A 17,837-nucleotide genomic window follows, 5' to 3' on the forward strand; every position below is an offset into this window, starting at 1 on the left:
TAATAAATAGCCAGATAATAATTATCCAAGGTTTCTGGATCTAAGGAAGGCTTCTTAGAACGGGATGTGCCATGCCTTCTTAAATACAGTGAGACAACCCTTTGTGTCAGAGAGGTTCTGCCAGCTTTCTGAAACTGGTTACAAACAAATATATGCTAACTGCCCAAAAGAACCAGGAAGAGCATGGGTTCCAAGCTCCTTTCCACTTCATCCAAATCTACTGGCCGGAATGAATCCAAGATAACAAGTGCCTCCACATCCCACCTAGGAAGAGACATAGATTCTGGCAAATTTAAGTGAATGAATAACCTTATATAGAGCCACTAAATGATTATCTGTTGAAGCAATAAGGACAGACATGTGGAGTGCTATGGCACTCATTATCACATTGTAGGTTTAAGCATGAGCTTTTGGGCTCAGTCAAGTTCACTTTTAGTTTACTGGTGCTCCAAGTGTAATTTCTACCACATTATCTCCTGAAGCCCCTTAATAAACCCAAGATCTTCTGTCAGAAAGATGTAATTTAGGAGCAGTCTTGTCAAGCTGCCACTCCTAAATGTTTTGGAGAATTACTCTATCACCACAGTGAGCTCCAGCTGACATCTCCAGGCAGAATGCCAGCTCCAGTCTTTCAGTACTGCCAACACCACAAAACAAACACCACCTTAAAGTAAAAACATAGCAGGAAAAAATAACAAAACAATAAATTAACAAAATAGAAAATCCCTGATGAGTTTCCACTCAGAGCCAAGTGTATCTGATGTTTTGAAGATACTGATGTGGAGTTTTTGTATTGTCCTATGACTATAGCTGCCTACCATTTAAAAAATGGAGTTTAGAGACAAAGGAAGGGAATGTGAAAAATGTATGAAAATAGGATGTTTTTGTATTGACTGTATAGAAGTCTTTTCCTTTTGGTAGAATTATGTACTCCTAACCTATTCCCCTAATTCACTTATTGTATGCTGTTGTTCAGCAGCATTTCCTGGCTCACAGATACTATTGTACTGTAGTACAATGGACCAGATATGCCACATTCCTCAAATCCTAAAAGACCTTCCAGTATTTAAGACCAGCAAATATTTGCAACATTTTGCTATTCTGTTATTATTTTACTTTAAGGGGTAGCTGAGATCATAGTATGAGGCTGATTTCTTTCTTTTTTGGTAAAGAAAACAATTGCCAGACTAAAGACATTAAAAGCCAGTTTGCCACCAGTGGTAAGCCACTGCACAATTCAAAGATTCTAAAAATTTTAAGAGGACCCTGAAATCACAAATTACCTGTCCTATTAATTTTGAATCTACAATTCTCCCTTGATAATTTTTGGATCAGTCCAATCTCTATGCATTGGCAGAATCCATTAGATATTGAGGATTCTGAAGTGAACTATAGTACAGTGTCTTCCTTTGCCTATGCAGAAGATTGGGAGAAAAAGCTCTCTTATTTTGAGTCACCTTAAGAATAAGAACTGAAACACCTTCTTTCTTCTCTCTTTTTACTTCCTGCCAAATGCAGGTGTTGCTCTGTTCAATGGGTTATTTGCTCCCACCTCCTCTCCCCCTGAGAAATGATGAGAATACAGAAAGAGGGAGACGTAAGATGGTCCTATTACATTTTTACATCCTGACTCTAGATGAAAACATCCTTTTGTAGGTGTGATCACCCAACTGCAGGCCTACAGAACATATTTGTGAATAGCAAGTAAACTCAACTTCTGGGTTAACATGGACATGGCATAGATTTATAGTTGAGGTTTGGTATCTGTGTGAACTAGTGATATTTCTGACCATCTGTAAAATGAATCAGAAAATAAAATATGAATTGATCTGGGTCTGCACCATTTATAGCTTGATGGAATAGCTGCATTAGCAATCCAGATTTATGATCATTACTATATCTGTAAAGGACTTGCACCGAGAGATTACAACATTAAACAGATTATAAAAAAATAAAATTAGTTAATTCTGAATCATAGTTTGACTGTTGTTTGTGTTAGAGCTCAAAACCAGGCTGCTAATATATTGTTAATGAAAATTGCTACTGGTAATTGATGCTGTTTGGCATCGGCTTCAGATTTAGAACCTTGGGGGATCCCTCCTTTGATTTAAAATAGGCTCCATTGAAACATATTGTTACTTTGATTACATTCGGTATCCTTTGGGAACACATAGTTTGGCATTCTTTATTTAAACTGTAATATAATTTTTCCTTGTTTACATTAAAGCTGAAGCTATTAATGCAAAAGGGCCTGTATCTATCCCGTATCCACTCTTCCAATCTCATGTTGAAGATCTGTATGTGGAAGGATTACCAGAAGGAATTCCTTTTCGTAGACCCTCCACTTATGGGATCCCACGTCTTGAACGGATTTTACTGGCAAAGGAACGGATCCGATTTGTGATTAAGAAGTAAGTAAGTTGGATTTAATTTTGTGGACAAATACATCAGCCTTTTCTTTTTCCCCCAAAAGAATTGCTGAGCGGTGGTGATGTCCTCCATCTCTCTTCCCCTTCTGCAAGAACTAGAATCGAGTCACTCACGCACTGAAAAGATTGTGTATAAATAAGGAGGTATGCAAAATGGGAAAAAAAGTTCTGTTTCAATCTTGGAACAAATCCCTACTTTCTACAAGTTCTAGAAAACCATTCTAGCGAAGCCACAATTTGGCAAACATCATACCCAGAACATTTTCACTGCTCTGAATTTGGGATAAAACATAATTGGATAGGGCAATGGAGGAAGTTGCTTATGTATTCCTCCCTCTCTCCCTTTTTTTTCCTCAGCAACTACTAATGTGTCATATCCCTCAAGCCTGCTCCCCCTTCATCCTAGAGTCTTCCCTTTCCTGCATCCCTTTTGCTGTCCCCATGTATGCATCGGTGCAACGCTGGCCTGATTCTCAATCTTTTCAGTACTTTCCCCTCCTTCACTGGTGACTTGTGGCAACATCACCCAACCCTCTCCACAACAGCACCTCACATTCTGGAATACAGTCACTCTTCATGCCAATATTCCCCTGTATCTGCACAGGAGGGAAGGAAAGATGTTGAGAAAATTGAGGAGAGCAGTCTGTGGGAAATTCCACATTGGCCATTGGAAATGATTGAAGGGAGGGAGAGAAGGAATAGAAGGCATTGGGAAGATCAGGGCATAGGTAGGCTGATGGGATAAGCCAGTGATGGCAAACCTTTTAGAGACCGAGTGCCCAAACTGGAACCCCAAACCCACTTATGCATCGTCGGGTGCCGGGTGGGTGTGGCCCATTGGGTGGGCATGGCTGCGGTAACGGCAGACTGGGTGGGACTTAAAAGTTCGATCAATCAATTCCAACTTTGCAAGATCTTTTTTTTTCCTTGCGAGAAGTTGAAATTGACTGATTGATTGAACCTTTTTTTTGGTACACGGTGGCGGAGGCCTAAAGCAAAAAGGTTTTATAAAACCCAGCTGAAGACCTAGGACTGGGGCAACGGCGCGGGTGCCCAAAGAGAGGGCTCTGAGTGCCGCCTCTGGCACCCGTGCCATAGGTTCGCCACCACTGGGATAAGCCATGCTGGGAGCTGCTGATGGGAGAGAGGGGCTGATCTGCTTCAGCCATTTCTTCCCTTTCCTCAACCACCAATCTTAATGTCCATAAGTTCCCCCCTTCTCCCTCCCATGCCCTCTTCTGATTAGAAACAAATTTGTACACAAACCAAAACATAAGGTTTCCTTGAGGCACAGTCATCCACATATGAAACATGTTTTACTTGAGGCATAGGTCATCCAAAAATAGCTTTCATGCTTTGAACAGTTTAGGCACAGATCATTTTGCAGATCTTTACCTTTAAATGAAAGGCAGACAGAAAAATGAAATTTGCTTTTAAGAAATCTAGGAAAATGATGTTTGATCCTGAACAGAGGCACAGTCCCTGGTAGATAGCCAGGGGGAACTGGGCATGCAATTGGGAAATTAAGAGCAGGACTTGAATGACGGAGAAGGTCCTGTGAACAAGATGAGCATAAGCACAAGGACATTTAACATGATTCTTAACGCAACTACTTGGAATAGTAAATATTCAGAAAAAGGAGGAGCTAAATGGAGTTGTGTGCATGTGATTTTGGCTCAACTGTAGCTACATCTGCTGATGATGCTGGAGTATTTTACGTTTTAAGATACCATGACTATGTGTTTGATTTGTTGATGGTTTTTACTATCCATTTAATGTCACTGTTTTATCAAATTGTGCTGAGTTTATTAAAGGATTCCTAAAACCATTTGCATCTTTGTTTGCTAGTGAAGAAGCACTTTGACCATTTTGCAACAGTGGAGCCAGGGCACCCGATAGTATCTTCTCCCACTCATCCTAGAGGCAGGGCCTAGTTTCCTCTTAATCCTTCTTCCTATGGGAGGGGAATAGTTCCCTTCCCCAGTTCTAGCCTTGTCTTCCTTTGGGGAATAGATCTATACAAGAGTTCTGACAGCTATCCACATGTTAACATAGATCAATGTTTCTAAACCTCAGCAATTTTAAGATAAATGGACTTATGCTGGCTGGGGAAGTTTGGGAGTCGAAGTCCACATATTTTAAAAGTTGTTGAGGTTGAGATACACTGTTATAGATAATCATTTCTTTTTTTTCCCCTTTTCCCTTTACTTTCCCCTTTATTTTCCTTCGTTAAAAAAACCTAATTGGCTCTCATGACTAACAACTCACAGATGGGAATTCCTATCCATGGACAGTAGAGAATTTCTCTGGTGAGTGCAGCCAAAGAAGGGATTGCCCTTCAACTCACTGCCACATTCCCTTCAGGGAAACATGACCAGTGTTGCGGTTACCAAGCCACATGTTGCTTACAACTGCCAGAGGGATTGTCATTGCTTCTCTTTGGAGTTTGTTGGCCCAGACACTACACGGCATGATTTCATTGGAATGAATCTACCCTTCCATCACCCACCCCAGGAAGGAGGAAGAAGGTGGGAACAGGGAAGGCACAAAGAGGGAGATGGGGAAAGCCTTGCTTATCCTTGGGTCCTTCTCTTCATCAGATGTGTTCTCACCAGATTCTCATCAGAAAGGGCAAGCACCAAAGAGAGAGGGGGGGGGACTTTTAGTCTACCTTTTTTGGCATCTGACTCAGGTTATTCCTTAGACCAGTCATAGAGAAGAGGAGGAAGAATTGTCCCTAGGTAAGAAAGAGAACTTAAAGCCAGTCCACCAGGATTTTTTGAAAGCAAATTTTCTACAAGTATTCAGGAAAGTCTGCAGGACTCTTGCCTGTAGAAAACAGAGCCCTCTGCTCCTGTAGATCTTCTGATAGCAGAGGTGTTCCTGGTGACTTGCATCCCCATCATGTGTTTTCCATTTCCTGAGATATTTAACAAACTCTTCAAACCGGAGTGGAAGGTCTCGGGGGGGGGGGGAGTAAGGGGCACTCCTGCCTTGCCATTAAGTTTTCAAGTCCATTCCTTTACTGGATACCTTTCTGGTGGCACGAGTCTTGGGGCCACAATGAATAAAAATGGTGAAAATACCCCAAGCCCCTAGCGGTCAGGCTAGACCTAGAGATAATATAGTGCAGTTCTGATAAGGCAACAAGGACTGCCTGGACTGCCTTACCACTAATGTCTCTGCCTGGGCTTCTGTTCTCTGGATCTAGCAATTAACTACTCATGTCCCTAAGCATAGAAAACTCAGACTGCCATGCCTAGTTAATGCACAGTTTTCAGCTAGAGGCATGACAGTTGGTTTGTCCATTAGGAAGCAACTGTGGCTGAAAGATTTGACATTTCGAGAAAATATCTGCCAAATGCTCAAGTCCAAATAACTGTAGTTTGCCAGTCATTCTTTCAAATAAAAATGTTCCATGAAAAAAGCAGTTAGTTTAGCTTGCAATTCAATCACATAAATGTTTTTCTTTGAGCAAGCAGCATACTTCTGTATGCAGCAGGAGTGCTTTATGTATACTTTCAATTTCATCACATAGAGCATTAAAAAGATGTCAAAACTCAAGGATTGAGTTTTAATAAAATGAATAATTTTCATTGCTTCATTAAGGACACTTTTTGAAGTTAAACCCTTTTTTCCGTGTGTGGCAGTGAAGAACAGCAATTGAAATAGCACTAGCCTTTAGACTTATATACCGCTTCATAATGCTTTACAGCCCTCTCTAAGCAGTTTACCGAGTCAGCATATTGTCCCCAACAATCTGGGTCCTCATTCCGTCCTCAGAAGGACGGAAGGCTGAGTTAACCTTGAACTGGCAGTCAGTAGAATCAGCCTGCAATACTGCATTCTGACCACTGCGCCACCATAGCTCTTACAGCAGTGGTTCTCAACCTTTTTAATGCTGCGACCCCAACCGGTCGTAAGTCGAGGACTAAACCGGTCGTAAGTCGAGGACTAAACCGGTCGTAAGTCGAGGATTAAACCGGTCATAAGTCGAGGACTACCCAACCGGTCGTAAGTCGAGGACTTTCCCTGCCTGGGACCGCCGCGCATGCGTGGTTCCACCCCCTGCGCCAGCCGAGGCATAGCTGGCAAGCGGCAGAGACGGAGCAGGCCGACCACCAGCTGTCCCAGCCCAACGGAGGTAAGGCACCCGCCGGAAAAGGGGGAAAAAAATGGCAGACAAAAAATGGCGGACAGCCTTGCTTGGCGACCCCCGTGAAATGGTCGATAGACCCCAAATGGGGTCCCGACCCACAGGTTGAGAACCACTGTCTTACAGTGACTTCTAGTTTAGTTTGGTGGCACTAATTTGCATCAAGGCATCAGCAGTTTTACTCCCCTGTAGATTCATGAGAGAGCAAAAACGAAAAAGAAAAATAATGTCTCAGTGTTATTGTGGAAATAGTTTGACATTGGGAATCTCCTGAAAGTGCTTTAGGGACCTCTTCAGGTGTCTGCAGACCACACTATGAAAACTACTGTTCTATTGGATGCCCTGCCTTTCTGGGCAAACAATCCTTGGATTTACTGTGAAAGTCTAGTTTGGAGCAGAGCCAGGGCCTCCAGCTCACTAATAATTATGGCAGAAAAGTTTCAACCCCCCCCCCCCCCCATATCTGCCTCTTTATTTCTAGTTTTCTCAAGTATTTTATCTTTGCGTCTTTTTCTGGCTTATTCTGAAACTGGGAAATAGCTTATCCTTTTCCCACTGGAAAGTAGGATTAGAAGAAATCTAAGCCCTGCCTCCAAGATGTGTGGGAGAAGATGCCCACTACTCGATACCCTCTCTCTGCTTAGAAAATTAACTTTTATGGTAAGTCCAGTGTACCATCTTCTCAAGCCAAACTTGGTTTATCACATTCCTGCGTAGTGTGTTTTCCTGTTGAATGAAGGTGTTCTTAATTTAAGTTTATAAATCTCTGCTATAATTTGGTCTTCTCTCATTGTAAAACATGTGCTTGTTTAATTTCTCTGTTTGTGGGAATGAGGAGATAGCATACAATGTTTGCTATGGGCTAAAATTTGTAATCAGAGTGGAATGTTAATTGCTGAAATACATATTTTGTTTGAATGTTTGCAGGCATGAGCTGCTAAATTCAACGCGAGAAGATTTACCATTAGATAAACCAGTTACAGGGGGTAAGTATGGCCACATTTGATGTAGATTTGTGCACAATTTTTGATGGGAGGTTGATAGTCAATCATTGACAAGGTATTCATGGTTGTAAGAACCTGAGCTTGGAATTCATCTCCTAATGAAGTCCACTGACACTTATTTTGGTGTTCGTTTTATTCCTAACGTTTGCAGCTAGTGACTTCTGATTCTTCTTGAGAATCAGTAAAATTGTACCAATTAAGAAAAAAAACTAGATTATCTGTCTCAGTGGTTTGAATACGTTTTAAGACCTTGTTTCTACCAGTCATGGGATCCCTTCCCTAACCACAGTGCTGCAAAAATGATGACTTGTGTCATAATACCATGACATGTGCTCCACCCTTTGTACATAGGCCAAGAAGTTGTAAATGCCAAGTTTGCAGTGTATGCATTCATTCTCTTTTTTTCTCACGCGTATATATAGATGCATGTTAACACCATCTCTCCATATATATTGTGGATACCTGTGCTACCAATATGCTGTAAATATTAGAAGAGCTGAAATTTCAATGGGCTTATTTCCTGCCGAACTAGATATTTAGGCTTTTATAGCTACTCTGAAGTCAGATGTCCATTTTCTGGTATATCCCTTTGCCCTGATCACTCTTTTTTTGGTCCTTGTCACATGGCTAGTTATCTGTCTAGTGCAGGATCCATTATGGGTCGGTCATTGGGACCAGAGGTAGCTACTACTACTACCTGGGACACATATATTTGCCTTTATTTATCTAGTGCAGTGATGGCAAACCTTTTAGAGACCGAGTGCCCAACCCCCCCGTCCCCGCTCCGCCATGCCCGCTGGACCACGCATCACCTCCACGGCCCGCCACAGATCACCCAGGCAGCCCAGCAGCGCCATGGTGGCCACGCCCTCCGCCTGTGCCCTGCAGCATCATCTGCGTGCGATGGGATGCAAGGGTGGAATCTTGTCCCCGCTGCCCAGCTACCATGTCCTTGGCTGCGCAGCATTGCATGGGCTGTGCCCGGGGGCGACTCTCCTTCGGAGGGCTGCTGGTGAGGAGGGGGCCGTGGGAGGAGGCGGGGCTGTGGCGACGGTGCGTGTGCCCACAGAGAGGGCTCCGAGTGCCGCCTCTGGCACACGTGCCATAGGTTCGTCACCACTGGTCTAGTTGCTTAGAGAAGCTATGATATCTGCCCTTATTTGTTTTATTGTCCCTTATTATAGTTTCACTGTCCTTGATAGCTATTGCTTATAAATGCACTTAGCAAAAGCTTCTTTCTCTGGCCTTTTCCTCTACTAAAATGTTTCATCCTTCAAGATCCTTACCTACCGTTTCACTTTACCTCAAAAGACTCTTTTATTTCTTAACGGGAACCTTATAATTGATAAAATCATTTTAGGAACAAAAGTAGTGACTAATATCACTTTCTTCTTACCATACGGTCTTAATGTTTTGATTCCTTTTACCATCTAGTCAATAAGACGTCTTTTAAACCACTCATGTGAACCATCGTCAAGTTGGTGTATGTGTGTGTGAGCAGGATTTCCTTCCCAATCCCATTACAGTACCTAAAAAAAGGTCTACCAGTTTGGGCATGACTCTTCTTTCTGTACTGGGAAACTAGTCTCTTATAATTATTTCCAAAAGAGTGGACAGCTTCTCCATCTACTTGCTTTTGTATAGTATAAAGCATCCAGAGTCTTGGAATCTGGTGATCTCTAAATCTAATTATAATTATTGATTACTTAATTATTAAAAATAATAAATGTATTACTTTACAATGAGAATTCTGCCCTCGACAATGATCTAAGGAAAAAAAGGAAAAATAATTTTTATGAGAGAAAGAGTGTTAAAAAAAATTAACAAGTACAGTGATATCTCCGTACTTGGCTGCTTCAAAACTCATTGAATTTGGTACTTGATGCACTTTGGTGTGAAAAATGTTGTCACGGTACTCATTGTTTGGTACTTGACGCACTGCAAAAGGAAATGGGGGCAGCTGCAGAGAGTGAACAGGAAATAGGCCACGGGTGTCAAACTTGATTGCATCACGTGACATATCGTGACGTTTTTTGCCTTTGCGGAGCCGGGCTGGGCGTGGCCTGCACCCCTGAAATAGGCCATCCTAGGAAGGTCACTGCAAAAGAAAGCAGGTGACAAATGCAGAAAGCAGAGAGGAAATCAGCCATGATGGGAAGGTCGCTGACAGATAGGGACAGATAGGAAATCCTTCATGGCAGAAACAAAGGGTCACATGGTCAGTCACATTGTTTTGGTACTCATCCTTTTTAATACCCGTCGTTCCTCTCGGAATTAGTTAAGGATAAGTACAGAGGTACCACTGTATAAGTTTAGCCTATTTCTGAGTTGCTGTTTTATAAATCAGGATATTTGTAGATATTTGTAGCTTATGTCTTGTTCTTGCACGGAACCTGAGTGCTTTGTGTTGCTATGTTTTTTAATAGCTGAGGCTTTGGGAAGCAATGAACCAAAGGCCGTACCTTACCAGAAATTTGAAGCACATCCCACTGATCTTTATGTGGAAGGTTTGCCAGAGAATATTCCATTTCGGAGTCCCTCTTGGTATGGAATCCCTCGGCTGGAGAAAATTCTTCAAGTGGGGAATAGGATAAAGTTTGTAATAAAAAAGTAAGACCAATTACCTGTGCACTTCAATATGTTCTTATTACATTTACAAGATAAAAACAATCCAATTTTAAGCAATATAATATATATTAAGGGAATAAAATAATTGTATGGAATTTATTTCTGGTAGTGTTAAAATACAATGAATCTTTTTTCTGTGTCATGCTGTTTAAATAATGTTTCCAAAATCTGTATATACACATACATACATGTAAAAACTAGGATATTTTGAATCTGGTCATTTGTGCTTCAAGTAAGAATTCTCGATTGACTGATTTGATGATCCAGTTTTTGTTTTGTTTTCTTGGCTGTCCACAATATTCTTAGTCCAACTTTTGCTTGTACAGAGTATTTCAGGGAATACCGTTTCTTGATCTGTTCTGATCTTTTGTAGTTACAGATGCATCACAGCATTTGAGTATCTTTTCCAAGGCCTTCATGGCTGCTGCACCAAGTAGTTTGGAAAGCGTATCCAGTTTGCTTTCTTCTGTTTCTTCATATTTGGCAGCATCTTTTCACATTCATCCTTAACATTTTTAAGTTCATTCCACAATTCCTCTGGTTCTCTAGCAATTATGGTTAGTACTTCAAACCGATTCCTAATGTTCTCTTTGAAAATGGTGGAGATGAGGTCAAGATCTTATTAAAGAAACTCTTTGCCTTTCTTTTCCTTTTTTAATTTAACTTGTGCAAGTTCCCAGTTGAGTCCTTTATGATCTGTTCCATATTTCAGATTTTTCTTCAGATTCTTTTAACTTAAAGCAAGTCACCGTACTGCGAAGCATCAGAATTTACCTTTATTCCAGTCAAGCGTATAGGCCTTGTGTACATCTCAGAGATGTTTTTAGAAAATAAAATGGTAGGTAGGTTTTGTCTAACAAGATAAAAATGACAGCATATTTCAGAGCTAGAAGGGAACCCCCTGTCTTGTTGACCTGCTGATGAATGCATGTGCATCCCTTGTGTGAGTGTGAAAGTCGGGGACCCCAGTTGAAAACCAGTCTATGGATTGTAACATTGTAAGATTATAAAACAATTTTTTGTGTAGTCTTAATGATGAGTAAAACAAATAGGGTTTATATTTTTAAATGCATTTAAAATTAATGAGTAGAATCTGTCCTATTTTGCATTTTGCTACAACCTAATGGAGTTGTTTCAAAATAATTTTCATAATATATAATTCAGAAAAGAGACACTAAATATTTGAAGGATAAGTACCATAGAATCATTGTCTGTATTTTTTAAATTGTAGGCCAGAACTACTCACAATCACTTCCACAGAGGTTACTCAACCAAGAACAAACATGCCAGGTAAGACAAGTGTTTCTTAATACGATAGCAAAATGTTTCCCCACTTCAGGTAGAGGTGCCTTTCTTTTTTCTCTTCCCATTTTCATCTAGAGATACAGAGTATGGAACTTCATTTTTTTTTCTAAGATAGCTTCATTTTTTCCCTTTTTGATAATCTCTGTCTTTACTTACCTACTGTGTGATTGGAAAGACAAGGGTTTGACAATGCTTACCATATAGAAATAAGCAATCTTCCAAATGTTAAAATTCCCAGTATGCCTCCTCATTGGTCATGCCACCTGGGGTTACTTATAAAGTCTCCTTGTCTACATAGCTGGTTCACCTTTTGCCTCCTTATTCCTGTAATTGGAAGTATGTTATTAACACTGGTTTCTGAATATATCTGGCATGTTTATCATGGTGGGAAGAAAAATGAAACCTGGAATAAACTCATTAACCCCTTATGGGCTGAAGTTACATTTGCTCTCATTTTACTCTTCAAGTTAAAAAGGCACGGATGGTCTGATACAGATTCTAAGACATGCTGTTCATTATTTTGGATAGAATATCATCCATAATTAGAGGACCAGCTTTAATTTTTAGCAATTACAATTTAGATGTTTAAATGGAACAATTGATTCAATTAGCAATTGGAACTATTAAAATGTTTTGTCTAAATAAGTTTAATCCAGTTTAAAATCTTGCAGTCCTAAACGTACAGATGGTCTTTCATTATTCAGTACTCTTTTATTGTATAAACAAAGTTAGATTATTGAGTAGTTTAAGATGGAAAATCTGTATTTTGTAGTCGGGCAAGTAAATAGTCTTTTGAAAACCAGTCTATGGATTGTAACATTGTAAGATTATAAAACAATTTTTTGTGTAGTCTTAATGATGAGTAAAATAAATAGGGTTTATATGTTTTTGTAAATTGTCTCTGTTGCAGCAAAAGATGAGATCTAAGCACATCTAAATATTTTAACTGCAAATATTGGTCCCGTCCTGACAAAGTTAAATCAATCTAGATATGTTGCTGCATATATAGGATTAATCAGATGGCATACCAAGGAATGATTGGATCTAATCATAACTTAAACAGCCTGAACTTTCAAACAACTTCCTCCTCCTCCTCCTCCTCCTCATCATCATCATCATCATCATCATCATTATTATTATTATTATTATTATTATTATTATTATTATTATTATCTGCAGGAAAGCCATCATCTAAAAACTGACTATAAATCATAGTACTCCAAAGTGAGACAGTAAAATCTAATAATCAGTAAATGACATTATTTGACGGATACTTTTTTGTAACTAAGCTTTTTTGGAGTAGAATGTACATCTATTAAATACCACTGTATCTTATTACTAAATGTGCAATCTATATTTTTCATATTTTATTTTAATCCCAGTCAAAGAAGATTGGAATGTCAGAATCACAAAATTGAGGAAGCAAGTAGAAGAGATATTTAATATGAAATTTGGTAGGTGAAACATTGTTTGTGTGCTAGGTAGTACCGATGTTTCGTGAAAATGGACACAATAAATTGTTAAATCGTATTCATATGTCTGGTGTTCTGATTAATTGCTTTGCTTGTGTTTGGAAAGAATGTGAGTGATACTGCACAAGCCAAGATTTCTAGAACATATGTGAGACAATGTTAATGGATTATTTATTTATTATTTATCTCTAGAGCATTTCTGATGTCTTGCTTTGATCTTTTTTTGGATACAGATCACCATTAATCCCAGTAGGCTTTTGAATAGCTGATCTAATTTTCACATGAAAAAAATGGGAAAAGACAGCAAATAATTGTATTTCTTCAGGGAGATACAAATCAAGTGGTATAAGTGCTGAAATCCATTTGGAGAACTATCTCTTTATACCATCCTTACTCTCTCTGAGCCAGTGGCAAAGAAATTAGTCATGGCAGCAGAGAAGGAGATTCAGAATTGAGTTGTCTTGCCATGCTAAAATGAAATTTATACTGGATTAATGTCTGTGTAAGACATTCTGAAAAGATTGGAATTGTCATTCCTGTTTTAAAAGGATGACTGTACACATTTTTTTTGAGAGCTTCAGCAAAGTTTTTAAAAAGCCCTTTCATTTGATTAAAGGAAAGTTTAGTGTTTTCAAGATTTTGTATACTTGGTATCACCAATACAATAATAAACAAAACCTGAATTACTGTTAAGTAGCCTTAGAAAGATTGAGTAAATATCTGTTCCTTTGGTGAGTGAATTTTACCTTTGAATGCCATTTCTATGACAGGAGTTTGATCCAGATCAAGTTCTTGCCTCCTCCTTTGCAGGACAAGCTCTGGGTCTCGGTGAAGCAGTGAAAGTTCCTTATCCTGTCTTTGAGTCAAATCCTGATCATCTGTATGTGGAAGGTTTGCCTGAAGGGATCCCCTTTCGAAGCCCAACCTGGTTTGGAATCCCACGCCTGGAAAGAATTGTGCGGGGCAGTGGAAAAATTAAATTCATTGTGAAGAAGTACGTGGATAGTTACTTTTTAATGAGTTTATTATTTTGTAGCATTCCTTGGATTTCATTTTTATTGTCCTGTGTCTGGTAGGTTTCTTAATTCAACAAGACATCCATTTAATTGTGACCTTAGCCCATATGTTCATAGAGATAGTTAATATGATTTTTAATTTGGTTTGCTGAATCTTTGAGACTAAGACACTTGGGGACATTGAAACTTACATTTTGAATGAGATACAGATTGTCGTTAGAAAGCTTTCCCATTAGCACAACAGATGCCAAAAGCATTTTTGATTATTATCAATTATTCATTTCAACGTGTAAATAGGATTGAAGGACATAATACAGTCGTAATGTATTCTGAGCTCAAAATAATATATAAATATGGCTTGCTGTGGCACTGTACATTTCTGCTATTTAAAAATGGGTACAGTAGGTCAGGGGTCCCCAACACCTGGGCCGTGGCCCACTATCAGGTCATGGCTTATTTGGAACGAGGCCCCATGAGTGGTGGGCTGGTGTGCATGCACCTGCTGCTCACATGGCCCGGTTCTCCCCTCCTCCCCCACCGGGCCGCCAAGCCAGAAAGGTTGGAGACCACTGCAGTAGGTGATGTTTACAAAGTGTTGACTAATTGTTTCTTAATCCTAACAAAAGAGATCACTTCCTTCTAGGGTCCATTTTCCCTGCAAAATCTCCCCAAACACAATATAATTCCCTACAGTAACCCCATAGACGGGTAACTTATGTAACTTGAGTGATTGTGAAAATGCTTTAATAAAAATAAACTGTCTGATTTGTAGGCCAGAGCTTGTTACCTCATACTTGCCTCCAGAATTGGCTTGTAAAGTGAATATTTCAGGTAAGTGACTAAGAAGCTGTAATACTACAAAATGGAAAAATCTGGTGTTGAAAGAGGATATACGCATTTTAAAAATGAATGCAAAGAAAAGAGGCTTTCATTGTCTTAATATATTGCGCCATACATCATACTTTTGAAAGCAGTTCTGCTGAAATTTGTGGTGGCTGTTGAATCATATCTATTCTCTTTCCTACATAGTTTGCTATGTAACTTCAGATTTTGGATTAGCATTGATGATGTTATCTAATTTGGTAATGAAACATTTGCAAGAAAGCAACCAAGCTTGGAGAGCATCAGGACCCCACTGTTTTAGATTAGTATTACTTCTTTCTGTGATTTAGGATGCTGGTTAATTGAGATGCATCAATTGAGGGATGCTCCGTGGAAGAAATGTTTTTCAAAATGTGTCCCTCTTTCTCTTGTTCTAGTAGAAAGATCGTTGGAATAAGCATGTTTTTTCTGTGATCAAGAAAATAACCTGAATACAAAAGTTTATCAGGTTTTAGGTGCTATAACAAATGGGAGTTTTAGCTTAGTTAGGAAAGAATGTTTTGTTTCATCAACATTTAGTGGCAAAATATCGTTGGTTTGGTGTTACATTATTTCTGGGATTTTATTATAGAAATGAAAAACAGGTTAGTTCTTTATTTTTTCCAGTAGACTTAAAGGATCTTATTTTATTCAAGGCTCCCTTGAATAATGCTCTGTTTCCATTCATCTCACTGCTATACCTCCCTATGTGCCCTTTGTCTAGGTCAGGGGTAGGCAACCTTGGCTCTTTTATGACTCATGGACTTCAACTCCCAGAATTCCTGAGCCAGCATAGCTCAGCTTGGAAACCTCTCCCTTTTCCCTCAGCATGGCTGGCTCAGGAATTCTGGGAGTTGAAGTCCACAAGTCATAAAAGAGCCAAGGTTGCCTGCCCCTGGTCTAGGTCATCATAAAATGCAACTTAATGGTAAACTCTTTATTAGAAAGGACAAAAAGCCATTTAGTTTTATACTGTGCAAAAAGAGGAATGTTTCTCCACCTATTAAATCTGCTGGCAAAAATGTAACGCATTTATATTTTATTAATGATAAACAGTTTCCATATATAGTTGCCTCAATCATGCAAAAACAAATGATTTCTAATGTATACAAATAAACATCTCTGTAGGATCTCAGAGTCCCAGCAGCTCAAACTCTACACCAAGTCCTTTGAGCAACTCTAAAGTTCCAGAGATTGAAGTTACTGTAGATGAAGGTATGGAATTCCCCAATTATTAGAGATAACTGTTTAGGATTATGTAGGAAATAGGCCCACTTGGGAAATTTTTATCAGAACACAACTCAAAATGGCCTGGATATTTTGTTGAAACTTTGAAAAAAGTCATTATTGGAACCAGGATCTGTGAAGATTTTGGAGAATTTGAAACTTCTCATTTCAACAATCAAACATTCTGAATATCACTGCTTTTCTTTTCCCATCATTTAATCAGCCAGCTTGCTTGAACAAAGCAGTTGATGGGGCATTGTAGCTTTAAAAGCAATTATTTCTGCTTTTTAAATATATGACATTATTCAGTTGCAACTACTGTGAGAATAGTTTAGAGTAAATTGCCTCATGTGATATGTCTTTTACATTCTCAGATGAAGGTGTACTATGCAGACTAGGTTTTTAGAAAAACTGGAAATTTTGACTGCACATTCAGGATATGCACTGTGAATTTGAAACTTAAAGCTAGTTCTAAAATGGAATGTATTTGTTATGTTTCAATATATTGTAGGTCCTGCAAATAGGGTATCAACCTCAGATGTTAAAACTAATCCTCAAACCAATGGATCTAATACAGGCTTTAAGCCAAGAGGAAGAGAGTTTTCTTTTGGTAAGTTCATGAGAAAATTTTCTTTTATGTTAAATTAAGATGTCATGGTTCTGACAGATGAAACTCTTCAAAAGAACCGTGAGGCATTGTTTACCTTAAGAATCTTTTATTTGAGAAGCATAACCGGCACTGCATAATCGAAGCCAAAAACTGAATTCCCCCACTGAGCACATAGTATCAAAGCACAATTCCCTCCTCCAATTAACAATCATAAATCACATTCCCCAATTAGCTTGAAAGAGGGCTTTCTCTCCAGTTCTCCAGCCCGCCAATTCCTTATCAGCTCTGGTTACAATNCAAGCGGGATTGGCCTAGGGGGGGGATTGTATAGGGATTTTAATAGGGATTTTATAACTTTTCTAAAAATAACAGGCTTATTTAATATATATTTTAATTGTTTTTAGATATTTATTGTATAGTTCCGTTTTTATTGCCTGTAAGCCGCCCTGAGTCCTTCGGGAGAAGGGCGGGGTATAAATTAAAGTAATAATAATAAGTAATAATAATAATAATAATAATTATTATTATTATTATTATTATTATTATTATTATTATTATCTGTAGGAAAGCCATCATCTAAAAACTGACTATAAATCATAGTACTCCAAATCCAATTTGAATGATTGCCTGGCCCAAGATAATTATAGAGGAGTAAATAATATTTGTGAGACAGTAAAATCTAATAATCAGTAAATGACATTATTTGACGGATACTTTTTTTGTAACTAAGCTTTTTTGTAAGTAGAATGTACATCTATTAAATACCACTGTATCTTATTACTAAATGTGCAATCTATATTTTTCAAATTTTATTTTAATTCCAGTCAAAGAAGATTGGAATGTCAGAATTACAAAATTGAGGAAGCAAGTAGAAGAGATATTTAATATGAAATTTGGTAGGTGAAACATTGTTTGTGTGCTTGGTAGTACCGATGTTTCGTGAAAATGGACACAATAAATTGTAAATCGTATTCATATGTCTGGTGTTCTGATTAATTGCTTTGCTTGTGTTTGGAAAGAATGTGAGTGATACTGCACAAGCCAAGATTTCTAGAACATATGTGAGACAATGTTAATGGATTATTTATTTATTATTTATCTCTAGAGCATTTCTGATGTCTTGCTTTGA

At 38.7% G+C, this 17,837-nt stretch overlaps 1 protein-coding gene across 1 annotated transcript in view; it reads left to right on the forward strand.

Moving 5' to 3' along the window:
• GTF2I (general transcription factor IIi) overlaps positions 1-17,837 on the forward strand; it is a 65,383-nt gene that overhangs the window by 25,992 nt on the left and 21,554 nt on the right. The window contains exons 14-21 of the mRNA XM_029285512.1: positions 2,228-2,411; positions 7,513-7,571; positions 10,016-10,199; positions 11,449-11,507; positions 12,905-12,976; positions 13,805-13,988; positions 14,783-14,841; positions 16,000-16,086. Coding sequence (XP_029141345.1) covers positions 2,228-2,411; positions 7,513-7,571; positions 10,016-10,199; positions 11,449-11,507; positions 12,905-12,976; positions 13,805-13,988; positions 14,783-14,841; positions 16,000-16,086 — 888 coding nt within the window. The remainder of the gene's footprint in view (positions 1-2,227; positions 2,412-7,512; positions 7,572-10,015; positions 10,200-11,448; positions 11,508-12,904; positions 12,977-13,804; positions 13,989-14,782; positions 14,842-15,999; positions 16,087-17,837) is intronic.

This window comes from Protobothrops mucrosquamatus, unplaced genomic scaffold, assembly GCF_001527695.2.
Source record: "Protobothrops mucrosquamatus isolate PMUCROS unplaced genomic scaffold, P.Mucros_1.0 scaffold1796, whole genome shotgun sequence".
Taxonomy (NCBI): Eukaryota; Metazoa; Chordata; class Lepidosauria; order Squamata; family Viperidae; genus Protobothrops; species Protobothrops mucrosquamatus.